General features: G+C 51.9%; 8 protein-coding genes across 8 annotated transcripts; 3 read left to right on the forward strand and 5 right to left on the reverse strand.

Annotated features, from left to right (window-relative positions):
- Window positions 1–36: 36 nt before the first annotated feature.
- Window positions 37–1,675, reverse strand: TGAM01_v200126 (hypothetical protein; the record flags this gene model as incomplete). Its single annotated transcript, XM_018804607.1, has 2 exons — window positions 37–1,018; window positions 1,083–1,675. 2 exons carry the CDS (start codon window positions 1,673–1,675, stop codon window positions 37–39), a joined length of 1,575 nt encoding a protein of 524 aa, XP_018662147.1.
- A 2,983-nt stretch (window positions 1,676–4,658) lies between these two features.
- Window positions 4,659–7,187, forward strand: TGAM01_v200127 (hypothetical protein; the record flags this gene model as incomplete). The annotated part of the gene is made up of 3 exons (XM_018804605.1): window positions 4,659–4,898; window positions 5,049–6,723; window positions 6,886–7,187. The coding sequence occupies 3 exons, from the start codon at window positions 4,659–4,661 to the stop codon at window positions 7,185–7,187; spliced, it is 2,217 nt and encodes a 738-aa protein (XP_018662145.1).
- A 4,851-nt stretch (window positions 7,188–12,038) lies between these two features.
- Window positions 12,039–12,425, reverse strand: TGAM01_v200128 (hypothetical protein; the record flags this gene model as incomplete). The annotated part of the gene is made up of 1 exon (XM_024548487.1): window positions 12,039–12,425. One exon carries the CDS (start codon window positions 12,423–12,425, stop codon window positions 12,039–12,041), a length of 387 nt encoding a protein of 128 aa, XP_024406702.1.
- Window positions 12,426–13,969: 1,544 nt separating this feature from the next.
- TGAM01_v200129 (hypothetical protein) lies at window positions 13,970–14,191 on the reverse strand (the record flags this gene model as incomplete). The annotated part of the gene is made up of 1 exon (XM_024548488.1): window positions 13,970–14,191. One exon carries the CDS (start codon window positions 14,189–14,191, stop codon window positions 13,970–13,972), a length of 222 nt encoding a protein of 73 aa, XP_024406703.1.
- Window positions 14,192–16,538: 2,347 nt separating this feature from the next.
- Window positions 16,539–16,875, reverse strand: TGAM01_v200130 (hypothetical protein; the record flags this gene model as incomplete). The annotated part of the gene is made up of 2 exons (XM_024548489.1): window positions 16,539–16,613; window positions 16,762–16,875. The coding sequence occupies 2 exons, from the start codon at window positions 16,873–16,875 to the stop codon at window positions 16,539–16,541; spliced, it is 189 nt and encodes a 62-aa protein (XP_024406704.1).
- An 826-nt stretch (window positions 16,876–17,701) lies between these two features.
- On the forward strand, window positions 17,702–18,063 carry TGAM01_v200131 (hypothetical protein; the record flags this gene model as incomplete). The annotated part of the gene is made up of 2 exons (XM_024548490.1): window positions 17,702–17,870; window positions 17,936–18,063. Coding segments are annotated over 2 exons (297 nt in total), but the record flags the coding sequence as incomplete, so codon positions are not given.
- A 1,233-nt stretch (window positions 18,064–19,296) lies between these two features.
- Window positions 19,297–21,121, forward strand: TGAM01_v200132 (hypothetical protein; the record flags this gene model as incomplete). The annotated part of the gene is made up of 3 exons (XM_018804604.2): window positions 19,297–19,440; window positions 19,570–20,511; window positions 20,582–21,121. 3 exons carry the CDS (start codon window positions 19,297–19,299, stop codon window positions 21,119–21,121), a joined length of 1,626 nt encoding a protein of 541 aa, XP_018662144.2.
- Window positions 21,122–22,419: 1,298 nt separating this feature from the next.
- TGAM01_v200133 (hypothetical protein) lies at window positions 22,420–23,094 on the reverse strand (the record flags this gene model as incomplete). The annotated part of the gene is made up of 1 exon (XM_018804603.1): window positions 22,420–23,094. One exon carries the CDS (start codon window positions 23,092–23,094, stop codon window positions 22,420–22,422), a length of 675 nt encoding a protein of 224 aa, XP_018662143.1.
- Between the last annotated feature and the right edge of the window lie 1,971 nt (window positions 23,095–25,065).

Genomic DNA, 25,065 nt, shown 5'->3' on the forward strand with positions numbered 1-25,065 from the left:
CAAATAAAAACAATAGGCAAACCCCCAATTCATATCCTAGTTCTTGAACGTAATAGTCTTTGTCCTCACCCACTCCTCCAGTCCAGCCGTTGCGTTGAAGCGCCCAAACCCACTAGATTTGGTTCCTCCATGGGGCAGAGCTGCTTCATCATGGACAGTCATGTCATTGATGTGAACGGCCCCAGACTCAATCCCCCTCGCGAAGCGAAGGCCCCTCTTGAGATCCTCGGTGAAGACGGCAGATGTAAGGCCATACTCTGTATCATTGGCTAGCTGTAGGGCTTGTTCTTCCGTCTCGACCTCGTAAAGGGCAATTGTTGGGCCGAATGACTCAGTCTTGTAAATGTCCATGTCGGGCGTCACGTTGTCGAGAAGGACAGGTCGCATCTCAGTCTTGCGCGCCTCGTTGGCGCTGGCATCTCCAAGAAAGACCGTTGCGCCTTTCGAAGCGGCGTCTTGAACGAGAGCCTGGTTGCGCTTGACGGCCACTTCGTTGATGAGGATGGCGCCGGGACCATTGGAAGGGTAGAGCTCGTTTACAGCGGCCTTGAGCTTCTCTTGGAACTGGGCCTTGACGTTCTTGTGGACAATGATTCTCTCCGTGGCCATGCAAGTCTGGCCGCCGTGGAAGAGGGCACCGAACGCGCATTTCTTGGCAGCAAGATCCAGGTCCGCATCGTCCCACACAATGGCTGGTGCTTTGCCGCCAAGTTCGAGGAGGACTGGCTTGAGGTGCTCGCCAGCGAGTCTTCCGATGGCCTTTCCGACGTTGGTGCTGCCCGTGAAGTTGACTTTCCTGACGAGGGGGTTGGCAATCAGAGCTTCTGTAATCTCAGCTGCGCTATCCCGGTCGTGGGCAATCATGTTCATGACGCCGTTGGGCAGACCAGCCTCGTGGAAGATGGATATCAGAGCCCGCATGGTCTGGGGCGAAAGTTCTGAAGCTTTCAAGATAGCGGTATTACCTGCAGCAACAGGGCCAACCATAGAACGAGCGGGCAAGATGTAAGTAGCATTCCTGGTTTGGGATGTGAGATTATGGCGGATAGAGAGACTCGAGTGAAAAGGGGGCAGCGGCTTACCAAGGAGCTACAGACAAGACGACACCATAAGGCTCTCGAAGGACGATTCCACTTGTGTCAGGATCCATCAGCGTAGGGAACGAGCCTTCGATGGAGGAGATGCGCCCAGCGGCGTCTCTGATGAGGTCGGCCGATGTGTTGATGTTGAACAGAGCCCACGGCGCGGCAGCTCCTGTCTCACTCATCATGATCTGGGCCAGTTCATCGCCCCTTTTCTGGAAGAGGTCGGCAGCCTTGAGGAAGATGTCCCGACGATGCGAAGGCGTTGTCCTCCTCCATGTCTTGAAAGCCTCGGCTGCGGCATCAACGGCGGCATCTGCGTCTGCGACAGAGGCGGATCCGCATCGGTGCGTTACCTCGCCAGTGACAGGAGACACGACGTCGAAGATCCTCTCGGCATAGTAGTCGCTGCCGTTGATGATGAAGGGCACCGTCGGCGTGGCCTCGGCCTCGGACCTCGTCTTATTTGCAGCCTGGCTCTGTTGGCTGCGAGTTGCAACGGAGTGAAAAGAAGGTCCTTGTCTAAGCGCAAAGCCGTTGATGTGGCGAAGCACAAAACGCGGGCGCATCAGCGATGCCTGTCGTAGCGCCATCTTGAAAGTTGTTGCTTATGCTCTCTTTGTGCTCTATAACTGGTCTGCAGCTACATGCGCTTTTGCTTCCTCCAACTTGGTGTTTTTTATCCTTAATCTCGACGAGTTCTTAACCTCGATGAGCGACGGGGTTAAAGGTTGATCTACAATGGTCTGTGCGGGGTCAATTTCAACGACTCAGTTACGAGAAAATTGGTAATGTCCGCTGCAACTCTGACAACGGAGACACTGAGCAAGGCCAGGATCCTTTCCACGCGTCTTCGATTAGAATTGGAGACAGTCTTTCGAGTAATCAATCTTGTGATTGATAAACCCTTGTTGACGTTGCACATCAAGAGAAAAAATGCTACATTGAGTTAATGCTGGGGTTGCCCAGCAAGTGTGGAGATTTTCGAAGAGAAGCTGGAGTTGTGAGCTGTTCCGTGATTGCATGAATCATTCGGCAATCAGCGAGTCGAAAAGAGCTGAAAATATCAACTTTGGCAGCCATGTTTGCTTATTGCTTCTTTTCCTCATTTCCACTGTTCCAGCTTGTCCGGCTCTAGAAAGGGCTGAGACACAGTTGCGGTGTTTATCCGGATGACTTCTAGAAGACTGTGTAAGTGACGGTGCCATTGCATATCTCTAGCCAAGGAAAACGCGGTTAAACGCAGCACCCACCAGGTTCCGGCAACGTGCCAGGAAGGACAAATTGGACTTCGGATTTTCTTTGGGGGGTTTGTATGCGAGTTCCGTGATCAGGCACCGGCTTCAGCACCATTTTAACAGGTGGTGGTGTTGGTTTGCGGTCCATCTTGACGATTCAATGTGACGAACACCGTATGTCGATTTCAATCAAGTGAGAAGCAGAAAATGAGAAGTAAAAGTGAGAAATTAAAGCGTCACAGGCAGATCAATCAGATCTTGGAAAGAAAGAGTAGCACCAAAGGGGCCAAGAACAAGTGTCGCCTTATATAAAACTCCACGGCTTCCAAGAGAAGAAGAAAGCCTCAAATGAGCTAAAGTTGCCGATTAGAGTTACGCCCGAGACAAGGCTGCAAATCCGATCTGCCAGTGTCCTTCTTCCGATTCCGATAAGCGATGCGCTTACTCAAAGCTAATCTCAGGGTTTGTTCGGGCGCAAAGGCGATGCGGTCTGCGCCATTCGCCCAACTGTCTGAGGCGGTGACAAGATACCCACGTTGGGCTGGAGAAACGGGCGCTTCTGGTATTTGCCAGTGGTGAGATGGGGCAATGAGGTTGAAAACGATCTCAGGGGGCTGACTCCAGCTGGCCGGCACTACTCCGTATCCGGCAGATGCAGCACAATTCCACGTGGATTGGGATGTGCTTTGACGAGGAAAGAGATGCTGTGTCGAGATATTACACATACACAGGCGATTTATATCAGTAATACCTGTGAGAGGCAGCACGATATCAATGGTGGCATCGGACGATGGCTGGACTGAATGCCTTAGGTAAGCTGCTATGCCCGGGTAAAAGACGGAACAATGCAGAATAGAGTAAAGAATACTTGGGCACATGTGGTGGCGTTTTGAATGGCAAACAGCAACAATACTATTGCCTATCCGAGTGACTCAAGTCGTAGGGTCTCACTTAGTAGCTTGGCAAAAAGGCAAAAAGGGCGACTCGTGTTTTGCCTGGTTCATGTCACGAGCAGCAGTAAGTAGGCGGCCTAGTATGGATATTAGTACAGCCGCACTACAGCAGGTACAGTAGGCCGTTGTGTATCATGTCAATACAGTTCAATATAGGTAAGTAAAGCTAGTGATGCCATCTTGCTGATTTTTAGTTTTTATTGCTCATGCTCCAGCTGTGCTCGTAGCCCGAATCATCTACTACAATTAGTCACACTGATCCTTCGAATTGCACCAGACGCTTCAACTTATACGTTCCGCTCCCTCTGGCGCCTTACTTACACGTCCCGTCTAATAGACAAACTCAGTAGCTCCGCGCCCTTCTCCGTCCAGCGGCATTAGCTGCTGCACCTTGCCATGAGCCCAACACCCTCCACGGCCCAGCAGCCAATCAGCGGCCGCAACGGTTCGCCATGTCCACAGTCACAGTTTGATGATGACCCCGCTTCTGAATAATTTCTTTGCGCGCTGATTGGCTCATGGCCGCAACCAGCCTCTCAGTAGAGCCCATCAGCGCTCGCCATCCCCGCTGTGGCGCTCTGTGGATCCCCAGTTTTCTTTTTGGGATCTCTTTGGACACGGCCTGCAGATGGGCGGCGGCCGGCGATTGGCACGTCGTGAGCACTTGCATACGGAGGCGTGTGATGCTGGTACACCGGTTGCCGCAGTGCGTAGCAGGTGCATGGCCAAGAGGCATTGGCGATGGCACAAGACAGCAGAATCAATATCAGTGGCTGTTTCTGGGATGGCGCAAACATGGAGGTGCTGGAGTGCTTAATCAGTGCTAAACTTGCAGCGCAGCACCGGCGAACGTACAGCGCCGTTCCGTGTGCTGTGATTGCTAGCGGTGGGGTCGGGCCACGGCAGAAAAAAAATAAAATCGCCTACGATGACCGTTGCAGCAGCTGTATGTAAGCCCGCCAGCGGCCGGGCCACCATGCCTTACTGAGCATCCGCCAGCAAGGTACCGTCGACTTTTCGCCAGGCGGCTGCGACTTTTCCCTCCGCCATCACCAAAAAAGGTCGGCCGTGCTCAGTCCTCGTCCGCACTCGGCCTCAGCATCAGTCATTCGACCCTCGTCCTGTTTTTTTTTGTTCTGCCCGCCGGCCCCGTTGTTCGCATCCATCGCATCGCATCCGCGGGCCACCGCCGCTGCTCCATCTCGCCGCAGCCTCGCGCAAAGCGACCCAACAAGCGCCGCCAACTTGAACCTCGCCGCCTCTCTCCCAGCCGCGCCCCTCCATCCATTGCTCTGACGACACCTGCCAGACATCTGCTGCCAGCACCGTGTCTTGTTCGCCGATAGGCAGACAGAACACCCTCACAGGCAGCACCGCAGACAGGCATGGATGGCTCACCGGGCCTTGGTCGTGGGGCCGCCTCGATGAGCCCGACCAGCCCTGCCAGCTCCCGCCTCGGCAACGGAATGCCCAAGCGCAAGAGGAGCAACGGCATGGGGGGCCTCGAGAGCAGCCCCGGCAGCATCAACGACGACGATCACGGCGACCATAATGATCACGGCGAGCACGACAAGAAGCGCCAGCCGGGCGTCAAGCGAGCGTGCAACGAGTGTCGCCAGCAGAAAGTGAGTCAGCCCCTCCGACCTTGGCATCTCCCCCACCATGCTTCCTTCAACACCCCTTCAGTATACACTTCAGCAACTTGAGGGGCCGGGCCTCTCTCCGGCAATTGATTTGTCTGGTGGCTAATTCGTGGTGCAATTGCTGCGCAACAGTTGCGGTGTAATGTTGTCCAGGAACCGTTCCAGAGCTGCTCGCGGTGCAACCGTCTGAAGCTCGAATGCAAGATCGAATCCAATTTCAAGCGCATAGGGAAGCGGAGTAAGCACGCCGAGATGGAGAAGGAGATTGATCGACTGCGGCGTAACATCGCCCGGGCACAGGCTCAAGGCTACATCTTGGAGGACGACGAGACGCTCAACTCCCCCATGGCCCCGAGCACCGCCACCTACTCCCACACGCGAAACCCTTCCTTGATGGGCTCCGACGAAGCTGTGTCTTCGCTGCTGCATCTCAAGCGAGGAGGCTCGTACAGCATGCCGCGCTTCTCGCACGAGTTGGAGGGAGTCCAGCTGACTGACGAGGGAGTCACCAACCTGTTCAACGAATTTTTCGCCTTCTACCACCCCTTCCTGCCCTTCTTGAATCCCCAGCAGTCTCCGGACATGTATCATCAACAACATCCCCTTCTCTTCTGGTCCATTGTCGCTGTTGCCGCGCGCCGGTTCAGTCCCGCCAACTGCCCGAACCTCATCTCCAACCTATCGGGGCCCCTTACCAGATTCCTGTGGACCACCATTGGTGAAGTACCCAGCAACTACTATGTCGTCAAGGCCATGTGTTTGCTCTGTGCTTGGCCGCTGCCCACGAGCACAACCACATCTGACCCGACTCATATCCTTTGCGGTGTTATGATGAAGACGGCGACTGGAATTGGATTGCATCGCCCCAACCACATTCAAGATTTCTCGCGAACCTCCGTCGAACTGAACACGGAACAGCTTGCTGACCGTGTGACCACATGGGCGGTATGCAACATTGTGGCTCAGAACATCGGCACAGGCTACGGCCAACCAGCGTCCTCGTTGTATGACTGGACACTTGCCCCTCGACCAGGCGACGACCCGGGCTTGCACCTGTCTCCTGAATTGGAGGCCCGGCTTCAAATCGAAAGATTCTGTGACAAGGTCTCCAAGGAGATGTATAGCAACGCTAGCGATCCTAGAGGAGTTGCTGGAGACGAGCATCGAGCAATGCTCATGAGGGTATACCGACGCGAGTACGCGGAGCTATATGCATCCGTCATGTCCCAGCAGCTGGGCCCAGTTGTCAATTTGCATTTGCGGGCCGCTGCCCTGCACATGAGACTGGCGGGATTTTTTGATTCCAGCAAGACACCCGGCTATCTGGATGACTTGCTGGGTCTGTGGCGGGTGACAGTCAGCTTTCTGGATGACTTGTTAGAGGTAGACAAGGTAACCTCTCCGCGCGACAACATTGGCGGCGCCTTTTTGCTCTATGCCACCAACTACATGCAGCAGATGTTGGTAGCTGCCGCCTTTACCTTGCTCAAACTGATGAGGTCTTTCTTCTCCAAGACGATCGACTTCCAGCGTGGGCGAAACCTCTTCCACCGCTCCATCCAAGCCATTCGAGCTACCAGTGTGGTGTCCAATGACTTGCAGTGGCGTTTGGCCGAACTAATGGTGCAGATGTGGAACGGCGCCCGTTTGGATCAGAAGAACTACAACCATGAGGACGATTCTCCCATCCAAGTCGACGACAGCCTACAGCTCAAGGTGCGATGCCGCCACAGCATGAGCCTTGTCTTCGATTCCGTTTGGCGATGGAGGGAGGAGTATCAAGCTTTGGGCAGAGGATCGCTCGAAGGTAAGAGATACGCTTCGACCTGTGGGTACACCAGCTGCAATTCAAACCTGCAGGATTTTCCCTTTTTCTTTTGTTTTCGACTCTTTTCTTGTTCTCGACGAGGAGCAAGTCTTTTTTTTTTTATCCAAGGCCATATGAATGCTAACATGTCTCTTGTTATAGCCGCCTTAAAACATCCTACGAACCCGGATTCGGCCAATGAGTCCTCAGCCGCGTCTTCGCAACTTGACAGCACGTTGATGCCATCACACACTCTTCCCACGCCCAACAACATGCTCACTGCGAATGGTGTACTAACACCAGGCGCCCCAGGCTTGACTGCCCCTGCAACCGTACCGACCAGCGTCATTGGAAACATGAGCTACGGCGACACCACTTATGACTTTTTCGATCCCCAGCATTGGATGTTGGATGGCCTTCTTGATTTCAACTATTCGTTTGTCCCCCCTCTCGAAGGTGCATAGAGTGCCCAGGCTGGTTCTGAAGGGGACGGGAATTTAAATCCATGAGTCGGTCCATCTCTTTTCTTCTCATTTCTCTTCCATTTGCTCCTCATATCTCTTTCCCTCGCTCCCGGAGAAACCCTGAATCCTAAATGGCACGTTGGCAGAGACGACAGAGAAGATCGCTAGTATTAGACCGGAATGATTTCGTGCTGTGAAACAATCAGATTGCAAACAAATGACATTCCATCGTGCTATTCCAGGGAAACGAAAGGGGGAAAGATTTCATAAGTGAGTTTGCGTTTTTATACCAGAGTGCCTTGCTATTATGTTTGAGTGTTTTTTTTCCTCTTTTTTCATTTTTTTTTACTTTTTCTTTGCGGCATTTCATTTTGGGGCCCGGGAATGCCGCGTAGACGATTTTCTCGCGGATACTATACCCAGGTCTTTTTTTCTTCCTTTCTCGTTCTTTTCATATATATATAAGGCTACGGGGAGTATCATGTTTATACGCTTGCAACGAGGCTTTCTTTATCATTTCACTTCTCGCGAAAATTCTGGAGGGCTAAGGCATTATTGGATCTCGGGCTTTTTTTCCCCATCTTTTTTCCTATCTTTCTTTCTCTCTTTCATTTTCGCTTTTCTCTTCTATACACTTCGGAAAATGGGTTCTGGCTGTGGGCATACAGACGTATGGGCAAACTTGTAGGTAGTAGTATAATGAATAACTGTATATTGTATGGATCCTGACGCTTTCATTGTTTTATGTCGACGTGTCTTGGTGATTCTCGTCATGTATGTTATTGATGCATGCCCATCCGAAGGCTACCCTGTACGCTTCTAATTCTGTGCCGCCTTCTTTGGCCAAGAGTTCCTCCACGGGTTGAATTGAAGGAAATCAAGCTTCCATTATGTCGATACGAACAAAGACAAGCTGATTTGTAGCAGACTCAAGGAAAACGTTCTGACTGCGTCATCAGCTAAACGAGTCGTTTGGCTACGAGTCATGAAGTTTCAACAAGAAGGTCACGCAGAACATGAAAGAACACGATTGGTCTTCTATATCAATCCAAACATCTCCAGAAGAACATATCATATCAAAACATATATTACAAGTATATACAGGAAGAGGAGAAGACAAGTGAAGAAAATTCGACACAGGTCATAGAAACGAATCTCAGCAAGGAATAGGTGCCGCGAAAACTTGGGTTATGCAAGCAAAGCCTCCAAGTCCCTTTGATCAAGTACAACTATCAACTCTTCTTTTTTTGCAAGAATCTTGGATCTCCACATTGAATGAAAAAGCATATTCGCATTCATGTACGGAAAAAAGGTCGAAGAGTGAGAGAGCTCCCATCCTTGTACGCACACCGCCAACCATACTTAAGTGACTGAGTCATGTTCACCCAAAAGACAGTACATTGATTGTATCTTGACATTTTGATCAATGATTAAACTTAATGCATTACAAATAACCAAGTACTACATCAAGCATCCGTCCACAGTGCAGTTTCCTTTCTGTTTCTTTCTTTCTTGGTGACTGCCATGAAGAAGAGCAAGGATGGGAAAAAAAGCAGCATCAGCAAAGTAAACAAGAACAACAAGATGATCTTGTATGGGCTAGCAATTTTATTCCCATTCAGTACCCCAGCTCATTACTTCTCTCAGCCTGCGCTATAGCAAACGAAGGAAAACAAAAGAGGACAGAGTAAAAAGGGGGGATTATCTAGAACTTTGAATATACTTCATGCTGTTTACCAAGATTATTAGCGATCATTGGCATTCCAACGAGAAAAAGAAACACGAACACGTCAACGTCCAAAACTGTGACGACATCTCCCTCTTACGGCGCTAAACCAGCTTTCCTGCTGTTGGTCAGCGTACTATCAGAAAAGGGGAAGAAGGTCAATTATTGAAATTTTTATTGCCTTATTTGAGCAATTTTAAGTATTAGATTAAACCAAAAAGCTAAAAAGTTTCGACTGTACCGGGTGACATGGGTGCGAGTATGAAATTCGCCTGAAGAAATTTTATCACTGACGTATCTGCTGTGTCGTGTTGGTTGGTTCCCAAACTGCCCTGTCATCTCCCTCTTCCACACTTTTTTTCTTTTTTTTCCATTTTAACCGTTCCTTCTTCCAAACGAGTTGATCCAAACTTGTCTGGACCCTTATTTACCTTCTATTTCAGGGTAAATTAAGCACCCGCATGTTGGTCGTTGTGTCTCTCGCCTCACCGTAGTGTTATGCGCAACCCATGACCAACCTGTCTTCACTTCTTTCTGCCCCCCATCTAGTATTTGTATTCTAATCCCTAGCAGCTAAGAAAGAATCGGTCGTTATGTTAGTTCCTATGCCAACACTCAGATAACGGGAGGAACGGCTAATGCCGCCAACGGGATGAGCATCTTCCCTCTACTGCACATACCACGCTGGCCAAATGCCGTTGTGACTTAGCTGCCGTCCGTGAGCTTGAGCTCAGAGTAGAGGAAATATCTCCAGGACCGTTGTCCCCCCTGATCTGATAATGGCTGTGTCGTGGCGTATCGTTGCACTTGGCCGCTCACATGGGCCTCGTCCGGGCCGCGACAAGCGGCCGGCCCCAGGCGGCCCAAAATGCGACCGCAATGGCGTCTTCTCGTGGAGAGAGATAGTAGACATATAAAATAGAAAGGCGCATTTTTGATTCTCCCTCTTTTTCTCCCATGTTGAAATCTGCCTTGATTGAGGCGCGGGTCTTGGTCGAAGCCGAACAACGACCAGGGCCATCGCGATTGCTCTTCCACCATGATCAACTGAGCATCTAGCCAGCAAATCATACCGCGTATCCGGGGTCGAGGCCAGCAAATTGCCAATTCGATCCGTTACTGTCAACGTATAGTGAGCTAGCTATTGCTTCTCCATCACCGAGATAAACTAGCTGGCCAAAGAGGTTTGCACGCCCCTCCCCTCACTCCTCACGGTACTTGATGGATTTTCTACCCTCCCAAGTCCTCATTTTCAAACTTATACGGAGTACATTCCGCTTGATAAACTGACCAAAAAGACGAAAAAGCCTCGGCCACATTCTGGCTTCGAGTACGAGGACCGGGTTTGATTTGCTTAAGTGGAGAGAGAGAATGGAGAGGGGGCCGTGCTGGCCTCCATCAAGTCTTGGAAACGATCGAGGGAATAGTACACGCTGGTCAACCAACAGCAACAAAAGAGCCCCGTCTTCATTCCTCACCCGAATGGGGTAGCATGTAGAGACGAAAAGCAAATGAAGGAAAAGGGAAAAGGTCGGATTTGGGAGGGAGATGCGCAAAGGAGCCAACACGATCGGTGAGGGATCCTTTCGGCCGATCTGGCGGAGACGTTTGGCAGTAGGCAAGAAGTCGCCGTTTGTGTTCCAACTGCCGGCGGAGTTGTCGAGCGCGACCCATCATGAGATCCGGAGATCTACGGGAGATGGCGACGTTGGCACCATCGTCCCGCTGGCTCCCGCGTGCTTACTTTGTAATAGGCCTGTGAGATGAATATTGAGGACATGACTTTGGAAATACCAAATAGACATTTGTAAAGTCTTTACGAACACGGCTTTGGAAATCACTGGGTTTCGGGACAACGCTGTGAGAGTGAGAAAGATAGCTTGCTCTTTGAATCGACGGGTTATCTGCGCGACAAACGGAGCCTGAAACGATGCTGACTTGACTGGAATTAGGCAGCGCTGGATAAGTCTCGACTCTCAAATACGCTCGGTCATTTGCCCCCCTCATCAGCACGGAGGTGAGCAGATACCCGTGGCTGATGAGCTCGGTCAAACCTATTACGAATAGATGATGTCGCTAGACAGGGAACAGAGCGGTGGCGAATGAGAAGACGAGCAAAAAGAAAGGAAAAAGCAATACTCATGCCTCTACTTGTAAGGCATTTCAAGCAGCGTAGGGCAGATGGACAAAGTCGAAAAAACCCATGGTTTCAAGACGCACTGCTCACCATAGTGTCTCTCGATGCTCCTCTTCTCGCTTGGCACTTCCATGCTAGGATTAGGCCACCGACGCTGTCCAGAATACAGCGTACTCTCTGGCCCCCCCTTTCTTTAGGCGCCCTTGGGTATCTCTAGATGCACACATGGTCGGCATTTGCTGACCTAGTTTGGTTATCGGTCATGACCATCTGCCCTTCTGTCTATGAGATCACCTGCCGAGTGAGGGCGTGGGAATATTATACGATTATCGAGAGGACGGACCATGTGTGACTGGTTTGAATATGACTTTGAGCGTGGTGACATCCGGCGGTATGATCAGCAAAAGGTCACGGCTCTTGTGCAAAAAGCTAAGGCACGCGGGGGATGTGTACTCGGTGCTTGGCCTAGAAGCTCGCTATTGGAGCCGCCCTGGCAACGAGAAGAGACTTTGGCTTATCATTCCATTATGGTGAAAGAAATTCGTCGACCCGGACGAGTTTCCACCCCCTCTTTCAGCCAGATGTTCAAGACGCGGGCTTTAACCAAGGAGAGTGGTGCGGTCTGTTTCTTCGCTCACTATTGGCTGATTGGGCCGCATAATGTTTGCAACTAGGTATCTTATGAACCTGCATAGCCAATATATGCGCGTGGCTGGCATCATATTAGCCAATGCCAAGTCACGAAGAGAACTGGTCGAGTGGGCTGCAAAAATCGGCAATAACGGTGCGGCTTTTAGCCCGTGTGCTCCGTGAGAAGTATGAACAGCACGCGTCTTGGAGGCTAGACCTCAGAAGATTTGCAGCTAAGGAAGAGGATCAGAGTGAGCTAGCCAAGCTTGAGCCGCTCATACTGGCGAGAAATGCCAGGATAGACTCCTAGTCGAGGCACGGATGAAGCATGGGAGAGGGCGTGGTGTTAGGGGGCAAGTCATTCGCCTGCGTTCACGCTCTTATCCCGCATACGGGCGGTCGATGGTGGCAACAGAAGTGCCACGGCCATCATACCCTTATGGGTGGACAAGAGGCTGTGAAAAATCAAGGGGCTAATGGAGCCAAGATACTGCTCTAAGGCAGTAAAGAACCCTGTATCCGGCATCATCCCAGTGCCATTGTCTCCACGCGCATGGAGAGGGAGGGAGCGAGCTAGAGTACTAATGCGAGAAAAAGTATCTGTACTTTCGAATAAACCTGTGGCTACCAACTCATCCTGGCTTGAGAGACCGGGATGTGAATGGACAGAGACGTCTCTGTACGCGCCTAGATTCTGAACTTGGATTCGATGATCTCTATTCTTGGCCCCAGGCAGCGACAGCATGCTACTAGTATTCGACACTTTGTCAGTAAAATCTGCAGATTTGCTGAAGCCTACGGCACTGTAAACGAGCCAACCATGGCAGTTGTCGACACTTCTGGATTACGCTACTTCGGAGTAAGTACCCAGGGTGAGAGGGCAGCAGGACGACTTGTCGCTCTGTGCTCCTCACCTAAGGAGAAACTAAGGCTGCCTAGCTAGCAATGTGTGTGGCTCACCTTGCTATAGAGTTTAGTCGAGAACAACTTTGGTTCATAGACAAACATGTAATCATCTGACGTATCGTGGCAGCTTGAAATAGAGTTTGTGTACTCCGCAGGCAGGTTCTGCTCTTAAACGTGGGTTTAAGGAACGTGTCTAAGGTGAAATCGAAAATGATTGAGAATCGATGTTATCGCCGCTATCCAAAGGAAGGAAATACGGGTCGTATCAGTTAACCACGAGGCAATACTTTACTTTCAGAAGGTACAAAAGCGGGCTTGCAGGTAGCGCACTGCTGGGGGAAGAGGAAAGAGGGGGAGAGGGGAGAAGGGAGAAGAAGGCGTCGCAATCATGATGAACCAACAGCACAGCAGATTGAAAATCGTGGCCTAGTGCTCACCCGCTATTGAGAGTGCAGAGATAAAGATCGACTGCTAGTTGCCGGTAATCTGAGGCCTTAACGCCTTGCGGCGGATCATTCCACGCCATGCTGTTTGATTTCTCAAGTGCTCAGTACTAACAAGCAGCTCGACCATGCGAAGTTCACGTTACCGCCAGAGAAACGTCCAGAGGACAAGAGTTGGGGGAAATCGAAAATGAGCACATGCTAGTACAGAGACATGGGGACATGGGGACATGGGGCGAATCGGACTAGCCAAAACAGGCACCAACAGCCAGTGCCTGTATTGCTTACACGTAAGAATCGCTTAGATCGATCAAAAGATCACGTAGAGCTAGCAAGTCGAATACAAGATCGCCTTCTGGTGTGGTAGTTGGGGGCCTCGCGGCTAATCGTAGACTCATAGGCGCGGGCTTAGCAATGAAGCCGCGGCAACGTCTTGGAAACGCAGAAGAAAGGGGGGAAAGCCATCGCTTAGATGGCTGCAGAGTCGGCGCTTAGATGTGAAGAACAATGACCATCAACAAACAAACGATTATCCGCTGTCGAGATAGCCGCCGAGTGTTCCACTCTTGATGGATGAGGGTAGGGGGAGCCTGTATAGAAGCTTTTGCAACAACGATATGCTAACAGCGTAGAAAGGTGTAGAATCTGAGGGCAAGAGGCAAAGGCGCAGAGCGAGACGCATTTGGCACGGGGTTGACAGAGTAATTCGGTACTCAGCGTTCCGTAACCATGACCAACAACATTTAACAAACAGGCCAAATCACGCAAACAAGGAACGGTCTGGGGAGAAGTCAGGGGCAGGCTAATGCTAAGAGCAGCAACAAACTAGGTACCGTTTGTTTTACCACCCCAAATGGGCAGATGATATGCGAGCAATGGCACTACTTATGGGCCTCGTGTGAGATTGCGCACTGCGAGATGGCTCAACGCAAGGCTCTTTTCACTGTTGTAGCAGATCCTTCGAGTGAGGCGAGGCAGAGCAAGGCCGCAGGGCAAGGCCGCGGATCGAGTATGAGGCGCAACAGCGCTCGTGTATGAAGCACCAATGGCGTATGTTGGCAGTGTGAGGTGTAAAAGGACCCGGAGAAATACGAGACATGGCCCTCCTCTTCCCTAAAGACAATAACGTAATCGCAGAGAATAGCCTAGTCTCGCTAGGCATCCTGAAGAACAGAGGTCACTGAATGCGGCACCGAGCACCCCAGCCAGTACGAAAAGCTGCATAGGTTGGCGGAAATAGAAAAATGCTGTTGGTCGAGAGGCCGACCAACCTGGCAGAGAGGAGGCAGGATGCCTCTAATGATGGCCTTTTGCGGCGAGCAGGTAGGTCTGTAGTTACAGTGCAGGCTCGCTTACTGCGCTATCGGTACCCAATCGTAGGTGGTTTTAAGGCGGGTAGACGCGCGCGTATGTGTGCCGCTTGCGGCCTAGCGTAAAACGCCGGAGAGGTCGCCCATTGGCCGAGCAAGGGCTGTGCGGGCAGCAGCAAGGATCCCTGGCTTGTGGAGGGGGCGTGATCATTATTGTCCAATGCGGATCGAGATAATCCCTACTAGCGCGTACCGACGGGACGGATCGCACTATGCTAGTGCGCATTAGCGCAATGGGGCACGACGCCATCAGATGAGTGGCCAGACGCGGGGCCGAACTCTGCTGCGTCGTCGCAAGAACCAGCACGCGGGCGAAAAAGAGAAAAAAAAAGAGCGAGAGGCCTGCCCCCTTGCTTGGCTCTCAGTCCCAGTCGGATCATCCACAGGCTGGGCCTATCACTTTCGTTCTCGATGACTCCCTTCCCAGGCCAGTCATTCTGTCATTCCGCTTCGGTTTTTGTCCTCCGGCTGCGACGTCGTGCTACCACCGCTAATCATTCGTCCAGATAGGGGCATTGAAATGGTGTGGCGCTACTGCTCGGCCTCTGTCGTCAGTCGGCGGTCATCCCTCCGACTCCCCCCATGCTGATGCTCCGCATTTTGGGATGTGCCGTTATTGGAGTTGCGGCAAGATCATGTTGGACAGCTTTGTCGAGTCAAAGCGGGAAAAAGAACCAGTCAAGGCTAACAGCAGGAAACGTTGATCGTTGGCACGATCGCTTCGGCAGTGCGTTGAGAACTACTGTCTCCCGTTGGCGAGGCAGGCTCAAAGCTCTGCAGCCGTCTGCTCAGGGCAGCGGAGCCGCATATCTCAAGCTCATGCATCTCTCTCTCGGCCATTGCCATATGGAGTACGGCTTCCTCTCGGACGAATTCCGCCAGAATACCCCATGCCGAATGGGTTGCTGCCGCCTTGCACAAAAGTTCGACATGACCTCGACTCCGCTGCGCGAGATTTGAGAATGTTACGGTCCCGACAGCGTGGAAATTAAGGCAAGACCTCGTGCGTTCATACAACTGTGGACGGGGGTATCGGGCAGCATATGCGATGCGACCTGTACGCACTCGAGCGATGCATTTAGGTGGGCCGCTGTGAGTATAGAGGACTGCTCCGTATTACTCTACCATCCAATGGTGCTGAAACTCTGTCTTTGTTGTCATGTCTCTCCCGCCTAGGCCTTGTACTTGACTCGGTCAATAGCGACGGGCTTAGCATTCTCGTAGGGCAGTCGGAATTGGCTACTGCGTGCACTGAACTCTGCTAAGTGGGACTGGTGTCTTGCCAGCTTGCACTGCGTGTTTTGTCAAGGCTGTTCGACGTCTCGGCAGCATGGCTTTCCGAAATCTGGCTTGGCTGCTGCAAAGTGCACTAGCTGTGGCAGAAGGAGATGAGAGCCAACCATAATAGCGAAAGCGGGAGCACCAGGCGTTCGCTCTATCCTGAGGAGTGGCTACTGTCTCTCATGAAATTTGCTCAAGGAACAGTGCTGCGCTAGAGGTCAGAGGCGTCAAGAGTGGAATCAGTGCGCATGAGCACGGAGCGTGGCGTGGCAAGCTTCCGCTACGCTATTTGCCTGGGCATCTATTGAAAACACATGATTGCCACCTGACAAGCCATTGAATGATGTGATGTGATTGAGTGACTGGCTGAATGGCGGAGTGAATGGAGGGCACATTTAGCATTCTCCTAGCTAGCAGTCATGATCCACTGGGTAAATAAGCAACACAAGCCGCGCCCCCTTTCAGGGACATGTCAATCGACAGCTGCTGATCTACCGGCCGGAGCCAGGCGAAAGAAAGCGGGGGAGAAGGAGCGTCGATGAAGAGACGTATCGAAATCGTAGTCTGTAGATTAGATCCTAGCACCTCTGTCTCTCTGAGCTGTTTTGAAGCAAACGCCGCCATCATCCGAATCGACATACAAGCAGCCGTCGGTCGCGACGGGTATCAGCCTTGGCTTTGGGCGATCATCTTCCTCCACGGGGATTGCGGATACGTCGTTGGGGCACACTGGTCGGGAGGCAGCTTTTAACGCAGACCGCTCTGATGCTAATCTCCTAGACCCGTGGAGTAGAGGCTTTCGAGACTTGGAGGTAGCTGCAGACCGAAGCTAGCGGCACTTTCAATGAGATGCTAGGCTCAGGGCACAATCCAAAGCGTGGCCTGGCCAAGGACGGCGTGGCTCTCTCTTTGTGGGATAGATTCTGCGCTTGAAGTTAGGGCGTGTCACGTCTGCCGGCCGGCTCCTGGCAAATGCTGTTAGGGCCACATACATGAAGAGTCTGGCTTTTTTTTTGTGGCCACGACCAGCTGCGGCAGCGCCGTAGGCTGAGACGAGTTGCTAGAGCTTTGCAAACCGCGGTTGACGATGAAGATTGGCTCCAAGGAAGACGCCAATGTGGACATGGCCGGCAGTTTTGGCCGCACCGTGCTGCTGGCGATGTGGTGCAAAAGGCAGTGCTGCGGTGCGGCCCATTCAAGGCAGACTATGAGAAGACGAGATAGTTTGCCTTTCAGACTGCACATTGATACTAGCACGCAGGTACGAAGCGCTTCAGCAGCCCGTCAACTGTCCTTTGCGCAGTTCCTGCAGTTTTCGAGATGCTCTGGAGTAAGGCAAGAGCTAGCGTGCGGAGGCTTGTACTGGTTACCGCTCGGCTTGGTAGATGGCGTCACATTCCATCAAGTACATAGAACCTCTGCCTGCTGGCTGAGGAAGAAAGCGCACTAGACCCAGCTGGGACGACGCTTCAGCTAGGATAGCCCTGCTAGTAGTAGGTCGAACTGGAATTTTAGAGCAGTGAATGATTTCCAAGTCCCCACCGCCCGGCGGATCCTGGTTTCTGCCACTTGAGCTATTGAGGCTCCCTCGCATTGCCCTCACCATTCACCTCATTCGGAGAGCTGCGAGAGATGGCTGACTACTAGTACGATCTCGGCAATCGCGGTGTCTTTTGTGCTTTGGATGCTCATGCCTTGAGCCGGGGTTTTGCATCTCCCAGCGCACCGCGGTCTGCCTTCGGTTTCTCCCCCGTGGCGGCTGGCTCTGCCTTGGATACGATACTACGGATCTTTTCCCCTCCCTCGCATCGAACACCCCTTGCAGCCGCTATGCCACAGATCTGGCGCGCAAAAGATTTTCAGCCTTCATTACTCTTTTCAAAGGCGGCGGTGGAGGGTCCAGCTGAGCGTCTCAGAGGCTATGATATCACGTCTTATAGCGGCGGATGTGTCCATCATACTAGCTTTTGCCCGCGATGCAGTCGGGGCCCCGATGAGCGTCTTCACATGAACAGTGGGGATGGATTTGGCCCCTGCAGGAACCATCTCTGCGCAGATATACTTTGCTCCATAGCAGTTACGAGTATATCGCCGACAGATTATTCAAAGCTGAAAGGCTCACTGCCTACCTACCTTGGAACGCCAGTGGCTCTTCGAAGCACTTTCAGATGTCTCAGCTGGTTCTCCATAGTCAGTGACCGCCCCTGGATGTATAATCTTTGCTTGTTTCGATTGGCTCACAAACGCATATGAAGCCGACAGCAGCAACAACAATTCAAGGGCAAATCTATTAATCCATTGGGTAATGTCCGATGATCACGTCCGGTACTGGATATATACTCTGATATTGGAATATACCTACTACGCATCTAATTACACGTAGTCGCCCGTGCTCACCGACCACCACCGGGGCAGAAATGATCGAAAGAGACACTCACTTCCCCTTGGTCTAGTGTCGCCGCTGCTATTGATTGTTCTCTGGCTCTGACTCGGCCTCTTTTTAGCATGTCCTTATCCCCATCCAGTCGTATCCGACAGCCAGCAGCTTGCAAGGACGGCCTTTCTATTGTCATGTGTCCACCGCATGCTTTTGAGCTGCACTCGTCGGACTAATTGCAGTACGTACTCGATACAGACGGCGGTGGTGCTACTGCACACACACAAAAGACACACTCGGCATCTCCTTGGATCTGCTAGATCTACGCCCCCACCTGCTCGCTCCCACGCCCCGGTCTACTCCAGCAAAAGCCCAATCTCCAGTTCGACGTGTTCTAGCCTAAGTCGCACCCTCGGCGGCTATCTCATGCACGGCATGACAGTATCTGCCACTGTACGGTACATTGCGACCGCCGCCCTGCCTGCACCGACAGGGGGCTTAGTTCGACGCCATACGACTCTAGCTGCACTCCCCGACCCCCCGGTCGATTGCTGATACCAGGGTCAAGAACAGCGATCCCCTGTATGCTAGTCCCACGCTGTGACACTTTGTACTGATTTTTCGTGCTCGTCGACTCACTTCCCTGCAATCTTGGATGCTACCTGAGAGCTCGCCCGGCTGTTGATCTGAGCCTCCATTTATACAAAGACTGTTGCCATCTCTTCCTGTCTCATTCCCCTCGCAAGATTCCCTTCTTCATCCACCACTTGAGCAGCTCTTCTGTTCTCCCCTGCCAGATCATCAGCACCTTCGATCATCCACCGCCGCGACCAAGGCAATAGGCGGAATCCTTCACCTTTGACGACTCTTTGCCTATTGCAAATAGTCCACCCCTCATACCCGCCTTCCAGGCATCTTTTCCCTCCAATTACCTGGTACCTAAACGTGCCTCGTTGCGAATCCCAAGCGACACAAATCTCCTTGTTCTTCTTGGTTTTTAAATACACGCCAGCTATTACACCAATCAGCTTCAAACGTTTGATTAAGCTGCTGCGATTTGCTACCATTTGCATCGCCGCCAGCATTCGAACCGTCGGCTTGTAAAGGCCTTACTGCCAAGCTCCACAGCTGCAGTACAATCGCACTTCTTTTCTCTCTCTCTTTCTTCTTTCAATCGACAAGAAGTCCTTGGCTGGTTTTTGGAAACGTCCAAGGCACTTTACCCAAAGCTCCACCTGCATGAACATGGTAGAGCAACAACAATACATTACTGCAGGTCTACCACACACAGGTGACCTCGCAGGATCTCACAGCTTGTCTGACGACCGATCCATCGTGTCTGTGGGCACTCCAACCTATTCAGAAGTGACGCCCTTTTCAGCAGTACGTATTTCCCGCCTTTGTCCTGAGAACCTTGCTCTCTGTTTGGCCGCTTTGCACCTCTTTTCTCCCCAATCTTGTCCTGCCTCTTGCAATGGCTACAGGCTTACCAATCGTTTTTTTTCCCCATAGGTCTCTTCTTTTAACATCCCTGCTTCGTGCGACTCGAGCCTTCTTACTCCCATCTCTACCACCAGCTCTCCCCCGCTCCAGCAGATCCGTAAATTAGGGGCGCAGTATCCCCCTCCTCCGAGTACTCCCTATACACAGGTGCCAACCCCTCCTGGAAGCTCCAAGATGTATCACCAGCCGTGGGGCAGCCAGTTCGACATGCACAATCAAAATGCGCACAGCAGCCCCCCAATGAACAGCCATGTTCCAGTGGCACAAGACTTCTACATGGAAGAACGCCGCACGCCCAACCCTCCGTCGGAGCCATACTATGGAGCCTTCAGCGTATCCGATGGCCCAGACACGCAGCCAATCCACAACCAGGGCCCGGCGCCTTATTATGTCAACAACATGGGCATGGACAGTCAAAGCTCCATGCTGATGCGAGACAGTCGTCAGCTCCCATTGGATCCGCAACACCGTGACATGGAGCGCGTTTCTCACCCGCCATCCCTTCTCAGCCAGCCGCACAGTTCGCACTATGACATCCGGCGAGCCAGCACAGATGATCGCAGCTATAGCAGCCGTGCCGACCCCATTCACCGCTCTTCCAGCGGTTCTCCTCGCCGCCGCCCTGTGACTCAGGGCAGCACGCGGGTGAAGAAAACAAGGTCGTCAAAGAGGGGTGGCTCGCTTCGTGGTCAGCAGCAAGCTGACCCCGGCGATGAACACAAAAACTGCTTCGGCCAAGAAGTCCCTCCACCCATCAAGAAGGGATGCCCCGAAGAGGAGAGATGCATCTTTGAGTCTCGCTGGAGACACCGCTCACAAAGGGGCCAAGATATGTGGGACAGCATCCAAGCCGACTTTACCAAGAGGTTTGGCAAGAAGCACGGCAAAGAAATGCTACAGATGAAATTCAAACGTGGCCGTTCCAAGTTCTATGACTGGCTTGACCAAGATGTAAGTCGACTATGCTATTCCTCCTCCGTCCTGCTCCTCACGATGCTAACGGCGTTATGCTATTCAATAGGAGAAAATACTCGAAGCCGCTTACAAGAGACTAGAGAGAGAGAGATATCAACTCATTCTCAACTACTTCCTTGAAATGGGCGGGTCCCGAAACATGCTTCTAAGCGCCAGCGACATCGAAATCAAGATTGTCAATGACCTCAAGTGGGAAGAAGCGATTTATATCGAGGGCTTAGACGAGTGTATCCGCCGCCGCCGCAAGTCCGTTGTCAAGAAGCGATCCAGCGGTCGAGGAGAACCAGGTGGAGACATTGCTGTGAGCGACGACCTATTGCGAGTTTCACAGGTCCCTCACAACGAAGACGAGGTGATCAATCAGGTATTCGCCGCACGACGAGAGCGCTGGGACGACGACATGTCTACTGTAAACGGTGAAATGATGAATGCTCATTTGTGGGAGAACCGGGCTCCGATCAAGATGGAGCATGAGACTCTACTTCCTCCGTCTGAACATCTGGCACGCATCCACGCCCATCCCGTCGCCAGCCCTTACATTCCACCGGTATCAGTGTACCATCAGTCAAATTCAAAAGCACCTTGATGTGGGGACTATGGTAGGCGTCAAGGCCACAGGGGATGAAGAAAAATCATTCGGCAAAGGAAGATTTTGGGGTGGGCAATACCCCAAGACGTCTCTTTCACGCTCTTTTCTTTGTTTTACTATTTAGAAATCTTCAGTCTTCTCGATGAAGAACCACCATTCTTTCTTTTTTCTAAGATATCACGCATTATTCTTGAAGATTTGTCTTATTTATTTGTCTTGATTTTTTCTTCTTCTTAATTTCTCATCTAGTCTTTGTCACCTTTTTATCATCTTTCTCTTGTTCATGCTGGTATAGCCAAGGGTTTGGGGGGGAGGCGGGCTTGGGATGACTTAAAGACGGATACAAATCTCACGATATCTTTAGATGCATAATGTTTTTGGCTTGCTGAGTTTACATCGCATTGTCTATAGGAAACTCCGTCATTAAACGCATGAGGAATACCTGCATAAAATAAACAATCAATACAACGTTACTACGATATCGCGCTTGACTCAGTCAGGAGAGCAAAGTCTTTGTATCCCGTTTTCTGTTGATGAAGGACTTCTACCACAACTTGGCTATGTACCTACTAATCTATCTTTTTACGACAACTGAGAGATGGCATATGTCGGCCATAATTAGCCAGGTGTACACGGCGATAAAGGCGGGCGGCTTGCGAAACTGTGGGCCGCAGACAGCTCGCATTCTGGCTAGGCCATATCCTGCGACCATGGCCCGGAAGGTACTTGCTGTAGGTGTGTGGACGCTGTGTCTTCTCTCTTCAAGTTCTTTCCGCACGCCTTTGAAATGGCCGAGAAACACCGAGTAAAAAGTACCTGGAGTGCAAAATGAAGAATTCGTACTGTGCGTTTTCTACCTCCTTGTAGCTGGGCGCTGTGCATGCATGGCATGGACGGCTGTTTGATTTACTGGTGACACGGCTATAGTGACCGCTGTACGATTTAGTTCAGGTACCGTACCCAGACGCACCCAACGTTGGTGGAAGACCTCCCAGCAAAAGTCGCCCAGTGCTCAGCATTCAACAGCAACAGCAGTCATCGTTTTCTACTTCAATAATAATCTTCAAGGAAAAAAAAAGGAAGGAAGCAGAAGAAATAAAAAGAAATAAAAAAAAAGACGCCAAAAGAGAAAAGGAAGGAACGTGAGGGGGAATGGGACAGAGTGGGAACGAGAAACAGCAAGGCAAAAAAAAAAGCAAGGAGGGAGAAGGCTGCAGCGCAATGCTTCCTCTCATCGCAAGAGCTACGTAACAGTCAACGACTCCAGCTCTTTCCCTCGACATTGCCTGAATGAGTCACATACCAGACAGCTGATATGGTACAGTCTGCGGCTTAACCGCTTTCTCTTCCTTTTCGCCCTCTCCATCGCCATCACCATCTGCTTCCGCCTCTGCTTCTCTCCCATTCTGTGCACCCTCGGCCCACGCATGGCCTCGCACCGCAATTTCATGCTGTGGCCAGCTTGCTCTCACCTCCTCGCCTCTTCTTTTTGCCCCCTCCAGGGTTTGTGATGCAGCTGCTTCTGCTCCAGGCAAAGCGCGAACCCGACAGTTGGGAACTGGTGGTGTGGGCTCGTCGCGGTATGGACGGCCAGGCCGTGTTGCCTGTTGCAAATGCCTGCTGGGCGCGTCTTCTGAGCCCTGAATGGACAAGATGCCTTGCTGTTTCCACCGACCTTGCATCGAGACCTGGCCGCCCCCGTTTTTGCCTGCTTTGCGGTGGCCCGCGAGAGGAGAAAAGGCGAGATGAGACGAACGGTCGCGGGTTTCCATGGCATGGCTGGCACGCCAGCCACAGGAGTCGCTTATGGTTGGATGCTTGAACGGTGCTGCAGCAGCCCTGCCGGACCTATGAAGGGCGCGTTCTGCTGCCAACCTTTGCGAAGCTGTCTCCAAGACGGCCGTACGGAGGCGCTTTGTTGGTGGCCAGCGAACAAAAGCCCAAACTCGGGCGCTTTTGGCTGCGAACATGCAGCACACACCCTTCGTTGTCGATACGCATTCCCCATATGGAGCAACTCTGTACTGCAGTGCTCTGACAAAGTACACTCTCGTACGAGTACCTACACCTTGCTCCCCTGGCTCTTTGCCCGTTCCCTGTTACGCTACAGGCGGAGTGACAGTGCGTGTGTTTTCACATGCGAGCACGCTTGCACTGTCCGCCCCCCGTCTCCTCCGACCCCATTGACAATGAGACGCTGGCATTTACTGTGCTCTTCTTTTGGCTTTGTCACTGCCATGGGGAAAGATTGAGATCATCTTTCTTTGGTCGCGCCAGAGGAATGTTTACTGCGAGAAATGGCTCTGACAATCGTTAGATGCTTGGGTTGAGAATGCTCGAAACTTGGATTTAGCAGCCCGCACGATCACAAAACGATTAGCTAGCATGGTCAGCACATGGCCGGCTGGCTTGGGATCGTGTCGCTTAAGACCGCCAGGGGAGCAAACCTTGGAACAGCTGGGGCTGAGGCCCAAGCTCGAAAATCATGATCCAAGCACTGTTAGTGCAGATGCGCTAGATGGTAGCATTGCAGAAGAGGTGCTATTCAGCCAAGCAGAATGCCTTCCCAGAAACGAAACACGAGAGAAGCGAAGAAGCGGACAAGGGCGACCTTGAGCCCTCTTACTCAGCCTTTTGCTTATCCTTTTATTCCGTGTCTATCTTTTTATCAAGTTCACATTCGTGCAAACAGTTCAGCTGCTGCTTCTAATACTACCGACTCTTAGTGCTTGGCAGCACATGGCAGCACGGGCAAGATAAAGTATCAGATGTGCCCACAATGTCAAGCCGGCCGGCGGATAGGGCGCTTGGTAGCCGCCTCGCCATCGATCCCGCTCGCTAGGAGAACAGCTCGATCGGCCAGTAGCCGCGCAGAGAGAAGCCTTTTTGAACGTCAGTTCGCTATTCGCATTGCGATTTCGACGGCTTTGCCCGCTCTTTCCATTCTATTATTTGCATTTTTTTCAGCGTGCATCTTACTTTCTGCCTTGGCCTTGATTTTCGGGCGGGATTCGCGGATGAACACAGTCACACTGTACGGCACACCCATACCCTGTCGGTCCCGACAGTCTGGAAAATGACGCGGTGGAAAGCGGATTCGTAATTTGGGGTCCACGCCTCCCATGAAAACAGCAAACCAGGCGAGGAAGAAGGAATGGAGGGCAAGGTTGGGGGCAAGGGGCTGTCCCTTCCTCCTCATTTCCCGGCTTCTCTTTCGATCTGCGGCCTCTCGACCCCGAATAGCAAAGCAAAGCAAATCCAAAGAACTGACTGTGTCAGAGTATAGCCGCAGCGTGTCTTCGGTCAGGTAATGGCAACTCGGCTGGCGGCCGTGATTTTGGCTCGTATCGACGGCGCGCTCCGGCCGGCCGCGGGACGTAATGCGGAGTCCGTGTCAGCCGACGTACGGAGCAGTGCTCCAACAGATCGATAAAATGGCACACAAGCAACACTCCATAGGGGCCAGTCGTGTGAAGTAGGAGTGCACTTTTGCATACCGTACGGGTGACATATGGTATCCTTTCGAATGGACACACTTCATACAGCGTATGCATGGAATAATCCTATTCGATTTCGTTCATATCCATCAAGATGGTGCGGCAGTGCAGTGCATGCAAAAGTAGCATTGAGTACAAGCACACGCCCTCGTATAGCAGGGATAGCAAAGCCAGCGAAGCAAGCCGTTCGATTTATCCACCCATACGCACGCCCAGGATTTTTTCTACCTGAGCATCCAGGTACCTAGCCATTACAGTGAGCTACTGTACGTGACAAGCGAATAGCCTGATTTCTGCTGTTCGGCTTCTCGAACGTCGTTCAAGGATGAGGGCTGAGGCTTGCGGACGGTTCGCTACATGACAAGCTTGTTTGGTCATACGAGCGACACACCCGACAGCTTCGAGAGACTGTACGCGGTATGAGGTATACACAGCAACTTGTGT

Source organism: Trichoderma gamsii, assembly GCF_001481775.2.
Source record: "Trichoderma gamsii strain T6085 chromosome Unknown Scaffold_1.2, whole genome shotgun sequence".
In the NCBI taxonomy this organism is placed as follows: Eukaryota; Fungi; Ascomycota; class Sordariomycetes; order Hypocreales; family Hypocreaceae; genus Trichoderma; species Trichoderma gamsii.